This window comes from Varanus komodoensis, unplaced genomic scaffold, assembly GCF_004798865.1.
Source record: "Varanus komodoensis strain SLA01 unplaced genomic scaffold, ASM479886v1 scaffold10, whole genome shotgun sequence".
NCBI classification, from domain to species: domain Eukaryota; kingdom Metazoa; phylum Chordata; class Lepidosauria; order Squamata; family Varanidae; genus Varanus; species Varanus komodoensis.
Window position 1 is genome coordinate 22,382,646 of NW_025335269.1, and position 14,412 is coordinate 22,397,057.

The window sequence follows — 14,412 nt, forward strand, 5'->3', positions numbered from 1 at the left end:
TTTCAACTTATTTGTACATGAACTGGAATTAGGAGTGATTAGTGAACTGGCCAAGCTTGCAGAAAACACCAAATTATTTAGACTAGTTAAAGTGAAAGAGCATTACAAAGAGCTCCAAAAGGATCTCTCCAAACTGGGAGAATGAGCATTGAAATGGCAAATGCAGAACAATGTAAGGAAATGTAAAGCAATGTATATGAGGACCAAAATAAAACAAAAAAATCAAGTATAAACTGATGAAATCTGAGCTAGCAGTGCCTGACCAAGATGATGTGGTAGAGAGCTCAATGAAACTGAGTGTGAGGCTGCTGTGAAAAAAAGAAACTCAGTGTTAGGCATAATTAGGAAAGGGAATGAAAATAAAACTTCCAATATACATACCTGATATGGTGCAACCACATTTATAATATTGTGTCCAGTTCTCGTCACCACACCTGAACATCACAAAGTTAAAAAGAATGCAGAAAGGGTTGGAGATGGAGTGAGGAAGGTTACAAAAGCTGACATTGTTCAGTTTCAAAAGAGGCAAATAAAAGACAGTGTGATATAAGTGTCCAGAAGTATGTATGGTGTAGAGAAAGTGGGTGGGGAGGGTCCTCTCATGAAACTGATTGGTGAGAGACAGAGGAAAGATTAAAAGAAGTACTTCTCTACACAATGCATTATTAAACTGGAATTCATTTTTACAAGATGTCCTGGTGGAACATTCAGGACAAATAAAAGGAATTACTTCTTGACACAGTGTATAGTTAAGTTACAGCATTCCCTTCAATAAGATAGTGATAGCTACCAATCTGGATTGCTTTAAAAGGGGGTAAGACAAATTGATCAATGGATATCAATAACTACTAGTCCTGGTGGGTTTATGCTATGGCCAGTATCTTATTGTTACTTGCTTTCATGGCTCCTTCTTTCTGCCATCATTTATTCATTAGTCACTAACAGTTTTATTTTATTGTACCTGTTCCACTTATTCAGCTAAGCCAGACCCAGTACCGCCTTCTCTCTCCTGCACTTCCCTCTGTATCCCCCTCTCCTGCTTTCTACATTTTGCTTTGGCTTCTGCAAACAAAGCATCCAACTTTGTTCAAAGCAGTGATAGAAAAGAGGCAAACCCCCAGAAGCTATTCTTCAAGGCTGAAGATGACGGAGGGTTTGACAACTTCATTCTGATTACTCTTCTGCAGTCTTTAGTCATCACATACTGCCTTTGGGATTCAGGAAACTTTATTCATCATCTGGGACAGGCACCCATGATCAAAAATAATTGCCTTGCTGAAACTTACTGCTAGCTGTGTGGGGAGGTAATCATTTTGTTCTGTCATCGGCCAGATCTCTGCTCAGCACTGGATGAAATAACTGCAGGGATTGAGGGAATGTCCCAGGAGAGGTCTTCTCCCTCTCCTTCCAAGCAGAATAGGACAAAGGTTTTCTAACTAAAAGTCTTTATTATGTTAAATCCAATGAGCTAGGCTGCCTTTGTAATACAAAAGAAGGGTAATAACAGAAGGAACAAGCAAAGCAGATTGCAACTTGAATACCTCTCCTCCCTTCCAAACTGAAAGGCCAAATTTACTGCTTAAGCCCCATCTCCTGGTATGTCAGACACTTCTGCCCTTTTAACATGATGCCATGTGATGGATCGTGGGTCTGTGCCTTCCCCTATCAGTTTGCTTATTAGACTTTCCCACAGAACATGAAACTGTCTGATTCTCAACAACTCCCAGGCTTATCTCTGTGTTCTCTGGCCTTGGCAATTCAGCTGCAGCGTCTGGTCTCTCCTCTTCTTTTTCTACATCAGAATCCAATTCAACAACTTTTGAGGGCTGTATTATACAAGGGATGGGCACCGTCCCTACAGAAGCACTTCAATTGATTTTTTTGCCTGGTAGCAATTTGACTACCACAAGTTGCAGCATGCTGAGGACCAACCTACCAACACATTTCCTTTAATAATTTATTTTACAGATATTACATTCCTCCTACATTACAAAGAAGTGATTTTTATTTCATAGCATAACTATGAATTATGATAAGCCAAGAAATAGTGATATGACTGTGTGAAGCGAATTTTGAGGCTTCACATATTGAAATTCGATATTCAGGGGCTAAAGTGTGTGATGGACTCCACCCCGCCATCCCACACTCCATGTTGATGGTAAAGATTTGAAGTAAAAGCATAACTGTGTTCAGCTTAAACCACAGTGAGCCAGTTTGTACAGTGCAGCAACCCATCATGGGTTAATCTGTCCTGAAAGAACTGTGTGTCAGTTACCATTATGAATATACCATCCCTAAGTGGGGGCTGCCAGGGTTTGTGCTGTATAAACCTGGCAGAGAGGAGTTATCTGACGGCCAAACAACCCATGTATAACCCTACACAGACCATGGGTTCTGTGAGAGTAGTTTAGCCGTCAGATAAAATTATACAATTTCCACAGTGCCTTTTTGCAGGATTTTATTTAGTTGGGATATTGTAAATAGGAATATGGCTTCACTTTTTATTGGTTAGACCTCAGGTAGCAAGTCCATTTTTCAAAGTATGGTAAATCTGAGGAGAAGTGAATACAATTATGATGGGCCAAGAATATAAGCTGAGGGGAAAAAAAACCGAATCGAGGGAAAAGACTATCATGGCCAAATATAACATGCATCATTCATCACACACACATGAATGTTCTACGTATACACTCATTATTAGTGAGGGGGGTGTTCTGTTTTTCTAGGTTCTATTAGAGTTTGTCCTTCTATTGTAGCTCCTTATATATAATACTTCAGGAGTAATGAGGCAAGTCTTCCTGGCAAGGTTAGGGGCTCTTGCCGCATTTCCTTTCACCCAAGAATAAATGATGGCGTACACAATAGCAGGATTGTTATTTCAGAGAGAAATCCTTGATAGTCACCACGAAACGTCGCTGGCCTTTTTTGTTTGTGTAGAGCAAAGCTATGAATTCAGGAAATCGCTGAAATAACTTCCAAGCAGAAGTCCATGGGCAACCACTGCTTCAAGCATGCTGGATCTTTTTACACAAAGAAAAAACTACACAGTGGAAAAATTGGTTCTACGAAACCAGAGCATTACTGAGCTTAACCTCTATTAGCAAAATGAAGTATCACTAATCAACCAGTGAAAAATGATGGATAATCTTTCTCTCTGTTGCTCCCTGCTGCCCTCTGTTCCACCCTAAAATGTTGGGGTAGGAATCCCAGTCTCCAGAGCAGGTTTTTGGTTGCACGACTTTCAATTAGACCCAGATGTTAATTATTTACCTCAGACCTAGGCAACATGCTTCTCTGTCCACAATGCAGTAATTCCCGGGCCAGTGGCTAGCAAAGCTGGGGCCGGTACAATCCAGAAAGCCTCAGCTGTTCGGCAGTATAGAAATTAAATAAACAAACAAGCAAACTATTCAACAAGTAGAAAGATGGAAATCAAAGAGCATGCAAGCAGGCAACTGCAGGCGACTAAGCAGTGAGACAAGCTACAGGCCAGAAGGCAAGCCCAGACCCGTCTATGTAATATGTCATACGTTTGGAGAAGATGGCCCCATTTTACAGCTGAGGAACACTGAGGCATAAGCCATGACTAACTAACCCAAGATAGTCTACAGAAAAGAATCCATGGGTATAATTAAATAAATAATGAAGAGTTCCTATGAGCATGTGCAAAGTACAGTTCCTCTCATGTTTACTATTACAATGTAACTTGAAAACTACCTTGAAGTGCCAGCCATTCTCTCTTCAGATATTCAGCACAGTTATACCTTAATTGTCAGAAAGTTAAAATCTATGAAGACACATAAGCCATTCTCCTCCAAACAACAAGCATCTGTTAGATTTCACTCTCCTTCCAGAAACGTTCACACACAGACCACTACTTCTTTGTCTATGAAACTCTCTTCCAGCTTCTCTTCCCCCTGTTCCAAGACTTGCAAGGTTCAAAGAGACTCCTCAAACATAGGAAGAAATGTGTCTGCGCACATACAGGATACCTTTCTTCAGTGAAAAATGGCAATTTTTCTTATACACTTAGAATTCAGCAGTAGGTTGCCCTGGAGCACATGTTAGGTTTCAGGTAGAAGGGCCAAGTTTACTGCCTCTTCCCTCCACAAAAACCCAAAATGGGTTTTCTTTCCCCTGCTTCTCATCTTTCCTTTTCCCGGGGCTGGATTCACAAAATAAATGTGTGCTTTCAAAACGAAAAAGTGTTTGTTTTTTATATCTTCATCTCTGAGTAAAACATCAGTTCACACATTAAGAGAATGTAAGCAACAAATTAAACCAAGCATTTTCCTACTGTTTGTCATCCCCAACTTAGGTTGTCTCCCCTCCACTGCCACCTTGCTCCCAATCTCCTGGAAATTTCAGAGAGAACAAGTCAATGATAAATACGTCTAACATTTACCTTTTCTAACTGAGGCTTCTATGATGAAAGTTCAGAATGGTTGGAATTCAGACAGTAACTGCTTTTAAAACACTTTATTTCACGCCACTTTTTTTGGTTTGTTTTGAGAAGGGTTGTCTACTTCATAGATGTTCTTATGTAATAACCATTCAATCTATTATTGTTATTAATTTCATTGCAATACTACTTGTAGCTGAAGCTCTCTTAAAGGTTTATGGGGGAGAGGGGCACCGTTATTTTCATCTGGGTTTCCTTACTTCGCCAGAAGGGAAAAGATATGAAGGGTACAAAATGATAATTTTGTTTGTCCGCCTATTCCCTGGATCCTGCCAACCAGTGATAAAAGTGTGAACAGACTAACATTTGGATAGATGGGTGTGGTGATTTTCCTAAAACAGTACCCTGGAAATCCTGATTATCTTAGCATGGTTATTTTGTTAACTTCCCAACAATGCATGTCTGACACATTAAGGTAATATCATTACACTGTTTGCCAGTGTAGAGAACACAGCAGCTTTATACAGAGATATTTAATCAAAGTCCTCAGATTCTACAGCTAGGCATGATTTTTCTCACTGAAACTTCAGAGGCTTTTTCTTTTGCTTTATCTCCCCCACATAAGAGCAAACATTGACAGTGATTCAGAAATGTATGCCATTAAATGACCAGCCTTAAGCAAATTGTAAAGCTGCAGTCATACCACTTAACTCTTGGGGTGGGCTAAGGAGGATAGATGGAACACCAATAAAATGGTGTTCTTTCATCCTGACGTTTGCAATTTTTAAAATACCTAAGCGACAGGGATGAACTCAGCTCAGACTAATAGCTTAACTGAACGTTTGTGAAGATCTCCTGTGTCTCTACTAATGTTCTTTCTGTTGATGCTACATTATGTCAAACATATGTTTGGATTGCCAAAAGTCAGAAATCCTAGCAAAGCAGCTCAGCTGAAGAATGGATACTAACATGGTACACCCAGAATCTGGAGCTCTAAAAGGCAGAGGAGGATGGTTGGAACCATGTTCTTAAACCATGAGACGAAATACTACAGGCTGGGCAAAAAAGAGGTCTAGCTGTTCTGCAGCTCCTATATGCTATTCTGCTTGGAGAGTACAATGTTAACAAAAGCTGTGCAAAAGGCACTAATAAGAATTTCCACAATTTCCTTTCATCAAGATTTTCCCCATCAAGAAGAGCTCTTTATTGCTATAGAAACTAAGAATGTGATAATTCTCATCAGTCACTAGAATCAAAATTTAATATGATGCTGTGTTGCCAAAGTCATTCAGGCTTGATAAGAATACCATAGAGTCCTACTTTTTCTTATTAATATTTAAATCCTAACAATTTTACCTTCCCAGGCCTGGATGAACATATCAGAATGAACAAAATTGCAAATCAAAGGAGGCGGGGCAGTCCTCTGTTGGAAAGCATTCTGTATTTCAACCTTCCCCAGCCTGGCACCCTCCAGATGTTTTATACTACAATTCCCACAGTTCCTGACTATAGACCAGGCCGGTTGAAACAGATGGGATTTATAGTCCCAAGCATCTGGAAGGAACCAGGTTCAAAAAAGCTGCTGGAGTCTAATGCACAGGTAACCTAATCACAGCTTCATTCTCTATGGTGAGCTCACTTCTTTTCTAATGAAAGCAATTATTCCTAAATTTGCATTTATGCACATATATTAGCATATTATTGTTATTACTATTACAGTACGTTTATATACCAGCTTTTTTACTCCAGCAAGCAGCCAAGTCCTCTCCCACTCCATTTTATTTGGTGACAACTGTGTGAGGTAGGTTTGGTTGAGAGTGAGTGATTGACCCAAAGTCAGCCAGTGAGTTTTCCTGGCCCCTCAATCCAACACACTAACCACCATGCCACACATATGCAAATTTTATGTAAATACATGCCCTCGTTTTTTGGCAAAAGGTAAGCGGCCAACATAGGAGTGGAGGAGTCAGCTGCCTGAGACAGATACAGGTTAAAAGAAGCCGGGGGTGGCAAGTCCAGAAAGTCAGGAAAGGGGTGGGCACAGGAGGGAGTCTGAATGGGAAGGAAGAAGCAATGATGCAAAGTGAACCTTTGGCTGTGCCCCTGACCATATCACACTTACCTATTTGAAAGAGGTATAATCTGTCCTTCACAAACTACAGGAACCAACCTGTATTATATAGAGAGGGTAACAATTTGCAGGGTAACAGATCGTATTAAAACCTATGGGCTTTAACATGTTGAGAAGGACACTTCCGAATCATACCAAAGAGTCATCCAGTTGAAAATCACTTGCCAAATAGACAGGCTGATGTGTCTGGGAAGCTCACCAGGTATTAAGAGGAACAATGCCTCTGAAACTGCAAATTCCATGTAGCCATTATAACTAATACACATTGACAGACTTATTCTCATTTAAGCTAGAGCCAATAGAATCATCTTGTAGTAGTAGATTCCATAAATTATTTGGGTAAAGTACATTTTTATTGCATTTACTCTCATGTAAATGTGATTAGGATCACCACATAAGAACGTAAGTTGCATTGATTCAATGGATCAGCTCTGAGTATGACATCTGTATCAAATCCTAGATTAGAAATTTTCCTGAGTCCCAACAATTTTAACAACAAAATGATTTTTTTCCAGATAAATTAGGCTGAAATGAAGAGAGCATAGGTTAACCAGAGGATCCTTTTAAATAGAAGATTTTTTTTTTAAACCTAATTACTAGGCTCCAAATGTACTGTAAGTCTAAGTGTATGTCTTCTGCACTTTCCTTTCCCTCTCTCCCTCTCTTTGAACATATATATATGTATGCATGTATATGTATATATAAGTGCATATGGAAAATTTGTCAGGGGGACAATAAAAATAAAGAAGAAAAAAAGAACATATAAAGCATATCAGTTCACAGTAAATGTTTACAACATTGTTGATAAAAGACCAAAAAGGAAGGAGAAAAAGGATCTGACAGTTATTTTTCAACTATATACATTAATAGAAACAGTCCATATATCTAAGTGTGTATCCCAGCAAAGGCGATGCCTGCATGATATATGTTCAGACATAGCCAAGAACATAACATCTCCCAACCATTCAATGACAGTCTATCTTTACAGATTCTCTTTTTAACTTTAGGGGCTTCCACAGTCCACTTTTGCTGTCCATCCGTTAATATCACGGGAATTGTGTTTTTCCCCTTTTTTCTGCATCTGTTTTTGTGTTTCTACTCTTGCTTTGTATTCAGTGGTTTTTCGCTGATGTTTGGTTTTTTTGAAAGATGGTAAAAATCAAATAAAAATTATAAATATATAAAAAGTACATGAGTATCCACCATTATCACAGGTTTTTCAAGAAAAAGAATTATAGTAGCAGTGACTTCCAACCAAAAATAAGCCACTACAAAGTATATGCATATCATATGCTTCAATGGATCAACTTTGTACATCCTGGTGTTCTAGTAACATGCAAAATAGATCTGACAGGTCTGTTCACACCTGGAATAAAGTATTCAAGGTTTTTGCTATGATAGAATTTTATACATGAAAAGCTTTTCATTGCTTTAGTCAGGGAAACTGAACTCACATAGCTGCATTTGTGTAAACCATCAAAGAAAGAGAAGTATATTCTAGCTGTAAGGCTAGCAAAGCCAGTCTCTGAACATATAAGATATCCATAATTAAATATTGATTTTACATTTCAGCTCTTCATTATCTCAAAGTATGCTACATCCAGCAAGCTAAACAATTATTTTTAATTTGTCTAGTAGATAGGTGATGGCTGACAAAGCGATACTAAGTTAACTCAAAAGATCTTAGAACAAACTATTAAATGGTTGTGCAAACACAGTATAGTTTCCATACAACATACAACGGGCATGTTAAGATTTGTGCTTATAATTCACCTTTAACTGGGTGAGCGTATACGTATCTGTTCAAAAGTACCCCTCATTGAGTTCAATAGGACTCTCACCCACATAAGTGAGCACAGGTTTGCAGCCTGCCTTTTTCCAAAATTAGTAATTTTTACTTTAGCAGCTCTGTATTTTTATTTTGTGTGAAAAGTGTGAAATAACTGAAATATTAGCACTTGCTTTCCCTCTTTACCCCACCTCCATTTCTCTCTCCCTCCTTTGTTCTTCATAGCTGAATTTGCACAATATGCTAAGCCGCCCTGAGAATAGATACACTGTGTGACATGTCTGCAGAATGACACACAAGGCCCCCAGCAAATGATCAGCTGTGCTGTGCCTTCACTTCCACGTCCTTCCCCATCAGTCCTCTAGCTGATATCCCAGTGTCCTTTGCAGCAGGACTTATCTCATCTCATTCTCTTCCCCATAAAACATCATGGTCACCAATATGCTACACAAAGTGCCACATGAGTCTCTTGTTTCTGTTAATGATTGCTTATCAATAATGCAAAATACATTTTACCCTTGAATAGTAAGCAAGAATAGGGATGCAATCATAAATAAGTGCTTACTAAGGAAGAAGTTCTAGCAGGGTGATTTACTTTTGAGTAAAGAGACTTAGGATCACACTGTAAATAAAATTATTGGAACAACTAAGTTTTTCTGCAAAAACACCTAAGCCTGTTACTTTGAGACTAATGAGGAAAAACATTTGCTGGATTCAATGAATAAGATGACTAGGACCAGACTGCTATTATATAAAGCCAGGGTTATTGCTATGCATCATTTAATTGCTTGGGATACAATTAGGCATCAAATTATGCTGAAAATTGCAACTATGCTTGCATAATCACCAGCCACAACTTCCTGCCCTCCAAAGTGAAGTTAAGTAGTCCATAATGCTAACTCATTGTTCTAGCTTACATAGTGAAACTATCCAAGTAGACTTCATTTTTTCCAACCTTTTTGAGTACTGTTGAGCCCATTCCTGCCTATTAAGAGCCTTATTTATGGATGCATTAATGAGTCACTTGGTAGACACAGAATCATAAGAACACTCCTACACCCTTTCCAGCAGGAATGCTTAAAGGAAGCACTTCCCACTTCTTACTATAAGTTGCATATAAACCAGTATTATATAGAAGGCATGTGGGTGTGATTCATGTCATCAAAGAAACACCTGAAATCCCAATTCAAAGTTCTGCATTCATTAACAGCAACTAATGCAAATTTAATTAAGCAGATTTCAAAATTATTGACAGTTCACCAAAAATGCTCTAAGTTGACCTCATAATATATTGCCCCATCACAGAACAAAATCCAACCAAGTTAGTAACTACGCATTCACAGGAATTTGACAGCAAAGTCCTAAAGCAATTTCACAACACTGAGTTTTGTATTTTGACACAGGCAGTTCTTAACCACTAACTAAATGAAATACAGCAAATATAAATCTGCATTGGTTGTTCTTTACCTTTTCTTATATGCACATGGATAGGTCCGTAATGGTCTTCCTTAAGTGTGTTACGTGTTGTCTCCTCAGCCTATGTACAATCTTGTTTATTACATATATATGTGTATGTCTGTCTGTCTGTCTGTCTGTCTGTCTCTCTCTCTCTCTCTCTCTCTCTCTCTCTCTCTCTCTCTCTCTCTCTGTGTGTGTGTGTGTGTGTGTGTGTGTGTGTGTGGAATATATATCTATTTCCAAAATTTCCTTATTCCTCTACTCATCTAAAATTCAAAAAACCACACACAATCCCCACCCCCACAATACTGTGTCATTCATAGAAGGCTTAATAAGCTTTTGATGAAGGAACTAAACTACTGAATAGATTTCATGATTCCTTCTGATCTCATCACTCCCACACCACTTGTAGATAATTTATTAGGGTGCAAAGAGTTTTAGCATTTTCCGTGTTAAGAGAAAGAAATCTACAGCTTTAATTTAAAAAACTTACAAGAATCCCACAGCTTTTTGCAGTGGCAAACAATGTGATAACAGTAAATGTTCAACAACGTTTAGAAGGACACAAACATTCTACCAGATGGGACACTATCTTGATTCCAAATATTGCAGTGAGGGGATTCATCAGTGAAATGCTGTCTTTTTAGAGCTACTACTTGCTGATGCTATTCTTTGATTCAAAATCCAGAGCCTGTCAACCTCTGACACTGCAGTGTCCCCACAATCTGAAAAGTAGGGCTTGCATCCACCTATTATCACCCCCCTACACACACACACACACACACACACACACACACACACCCAAGCAGTTCTTTATAACAACTCTGGAAACCAAATTGTACTGTATCAGTTTGTGACTCAAGTCCACATTATGTTAGAACATATGCCTACAGCAAATCTTACTTCTGTATTATTACAACTAATATGTTTTAATATGGTTCATAGAGAGGCAAGGAAAATTAAAAGTATCCAATGTCCGTTGTATTCAACATGTTGTACTTTTAAAATAAGTTAGTCCATATAAGCCATAAATTCTTCTGAGCTACCACAGTTGCAGTATTTCTGCATTTGTGCAAAAATATTTTTTACAAAGACTGAGTGACAGAATGTTATTATCAGAATATCATTATGAGAACACAATACTACAAGAATTAAAGCTCTTGGGATTCAAAATCTCTTGACATAATAAAGCTGGATAAAGAAAGAGAAAAAGCAGACATTTAGGAGAACTCAGCAACTTTTTTATAGCTGACTGGTTCACATGTAACAACTACCCAGAGTATGGGTTGAGCATGGTTGTTGTTGAATTGCAGGTCATTGTTATGTGCAAATCCTGTACTATGCTTAACTATGGATTGTTAACCACAATTAATGCAGGAAGAGAACCCACTGTTGGGCTTGAACTCTGGATTGTTTGTGATTAATAACGCATTATTAAATCATAGTGCAGGGCTTGCACATACAACCAGTGATTCGACAACCCATATACATCCTGTAGTGATGTTCTGTGCCAACCAGGTTGTGATGTGCCAGGTTGTGATGTGCATTCTAAGTTCTGCATGTATAAAACCACGAAGGGCTACATAGGCCATGTAGAAAATAAGATATTGGATCTGCAAATCCATATTTATACATCCAGCCACCAATAGCATTCAAGAAAGTGGAGGTAAGATAAGGTGGTCAATACCTGTTTGTTTCTGATGGCTTTTATGTTATTATTTAAAGTGAGCTACCTAGGCAGAAAATGCATATAGACAAAATAAATAGGGTGTGAATTCAGACTTAGAATAGAATTAAATTATTCTAAGATTTCTGAAAACTGAAATCTTAGAATAATTTCATGACACAGATTTCTGAAAACTGTTAAGAAGTAGTAATGTAGTACTGACATAACCTCGCAAGGATTTAAATATCTCTATTTTCAAAACTAGGAAAAAATCAAGGTATAAACTTAACTGTGTCGAAGATCATCAAATAGCCAATCCTGCTACAATCTTGCTTTCAGATATGCTATACATTAAGATAGAATTCTAGGTTTGTCACTTCAGCTGATTCACTGCATTTTAACTTCTAGTCTCCCGTGGCTGTTCTATTAGCTTATCACTGTGTGCATCATACAGTAAGAGCTGTATCAAACAAAGTGCAGCAGCCAACCCAAGTTTATCAAATCAATACTTGAGGAAGAACTACAATTAATCCCAATTCACTGTTTAATATACTTGCATGACAAGTGTTTACATACACTTATTTGTCACAGTGACATTTTACATTAGATGCATACTTTTTTTAAAAAAATCAAATCTTAGGTATAGCTATGAGAAGCATGGAGCAGACCTAGGTGTCTGAAGGTCTTCCTTGGAGAAAACAGGATATATCATCTAGGCTTGTAAGAAGTTACTATACCTGTAACTTGAAGAATCTGTATATCCCAGTCCCCAAACTCTGGAAAGTATACATAATAGCTCTAGTAGTAGCATAAGCTTTTATGCAACCTGAAATATTAGAGTCTTTTGAGGAACTGATATATGTTCAAGTCATACTAGCTGTTTGAGAGAATATGTCAATAAAGAGTGAGCAGGAATATGCAAAGGAAGGGAGAACTTTGTTCATTTATTCATAAGCACTTTAACAGTGCAATCTTCTGTATCACACTCATAGGATTGCTGCCTCCCTGGTGGGCTTTTTATAATGTGTTTTTTAAAGTCTGAGTCTTAATCCAGTTACATCCAAATATATTCAGACTACCGACAAACGTAGAGAATGCATATCACTGAATGAATAGGCTTCTCTTCGAAATCCAATCTCACTTTCACATACTTAAGACTTACCTCAGGCGATCTTCTTCTTTCTTGCGGAGGGTGAAATCTCGTTGGACCACCTGAAGGACATGCTCGGCTTCATCATCAGTCAAACCAGACAAGTCCAGCTTCCTTCCCATGGTTGAGTTCCAGCCTCAATACAATCAATTTAAAAAAGAACCTGAAATTGCAGAAGACAGCAGAGAGAAGAATGTGAAACTAAAAATACTACAGGATGTCCTAATGGTATTAAAACATTTAAAATGCATACCGGTTGGGGATAAAAGCAATAAATTGCTATAGTGAATGGAATACAGAATTGTTTTTAGAAACAATGTTCATATGTTTAACAGCCAGGAATAATTTCTGGAAAGTTAATCCAGGTCTGCAGAACCTCATGAGGGCCAGAGGTCCCACTCCAACTCTCATAAGATCCCACTCTGATCCTCTGGCATTCTCCAGAAGACAATAACCAATTTCCCCAACCATTGATCACTTAGTTGGTGCCCTCAGGTTGAAGGAGGTTCTGAACATAAGAACCTAAAAATGTAAGAAAAGTCATTCTAGATGAAACTAAGGGTAGTCTAGCACTGACAGCCTGCTCCTCCATGAATTGGTCCAAACCCTTTTTAAAGCTCTAAAAGTTGGTGCCCATCACTGCATCTCAAGGAAGATTAACTACATGTTGTGTGAAGTGTGTCCTTTTTTCTGTCCTGAATCCTGAGTTCTAGGATTATGGGAGAGACAGAAAAATGTCTCCACTTTCTCCATGCCATGCAAAATTCTGAACATCTCTGCCATTTCTCCTCTTTCTCACATTTTTTCTAAACTAAACAATTGCAGCTATTGTAAATTCTCCAATGGGTGTTGGAGAGTTGTTCCAATACCTTAATCATTTTAGTTGCCTTCTCTGCACTTTTTCAAATTTACAATGTCTTCTTTCAGCTTTGGTGACCAGAACTGTAGACAACACTTTAGTAGCAGTCAAACTATTGCATAAGGGGTTTATGATACTAGCAACTTTATTTTCAGTTCCTTTGCAAGTTATACCTAATGTGACATTTGCCTTCATTACAGAAGCCATGCACTAGGTTGACATTTTCATTGAGTTGTTAACCACAACCTCAAGATCCCTTTTTTGGTTATTCATTCCTAGTTCAGACCCCATCAGTTTATATTTGTACCTCTAACTTACACATACCTCAAAACAGTTGCCAGAAGTTGCAGCCTAGACAAGAAGGCACAGATGCATGAACAAGGGCTTATATCTGTCCCTGAAAGCTATTTTTCTTCTCAAGATCCCTCCAGGCTGCTTTTTTCCCAAAGGGAGAGGACACAGGATAGATCCAATTGTCTCTTTTCACCAGTGAGGCAAGAAATAGCTCAGTATATTGGTAAGGAAAACATGTCTGACAGGAAAAGACCCATCTGCTCTCTCCGACATGGTAAACTCATTTCTGGACTGTTATCACTTCAAACTAATTTGATTCTCCTCTAAAACACAAAACAAGGCAAATCAAAAGCCTGCATATGAAAATCTTGTGAGGATTAAGGTACAGCTCCATATCCATAACATTTAGTTTTCTATGTGGGGTAATTGCTATAGCAATAGAAGGCACTTGAACTAAATTTGCTGCATGGTTTTGGGATTTTGACACAGGTAACCTTGTAAAAACTGATCCACTATATATTTTTCAAAGAACCATGAAAGCACAAAAAATAGAAATAGTAACTTAGCTGCTGAAAACAGGAGTAACTGGAAAGACTATTATATGTATATCAATGGTTGCACTATTACTATTCAGTTCTGTCAACATTGTTTGGGTCCAGCTGA

General features: G+C 38.2%; 1 protein-coding gene across 1 annotated transcript in view; it reads right to left on the minus strand.

The window, feature by feature from the left end:
* The window catches only part of LOC123016510 (myosin VIIA and Rab interacting protein), a 172,476-nt gene that overhangs the window by 142,815 nt on the left and 15,249 nt on the right, over positions 1 to 14,412 (minus strand). Inside the window, exon 2 of the mRNA XM_044416979.1 lies at positions 12,609 to 12,759. Coding sequence (XP_044272914.1) covers positions 12,609 to 12,718 — 110 coding nt within the window. The 5' untranslated portion in view covers positions 12,719 to 12,759. The remainder of the gene's footprint in view (positions 1 to 12,608; positions 12,760 to 14,412) is intronic.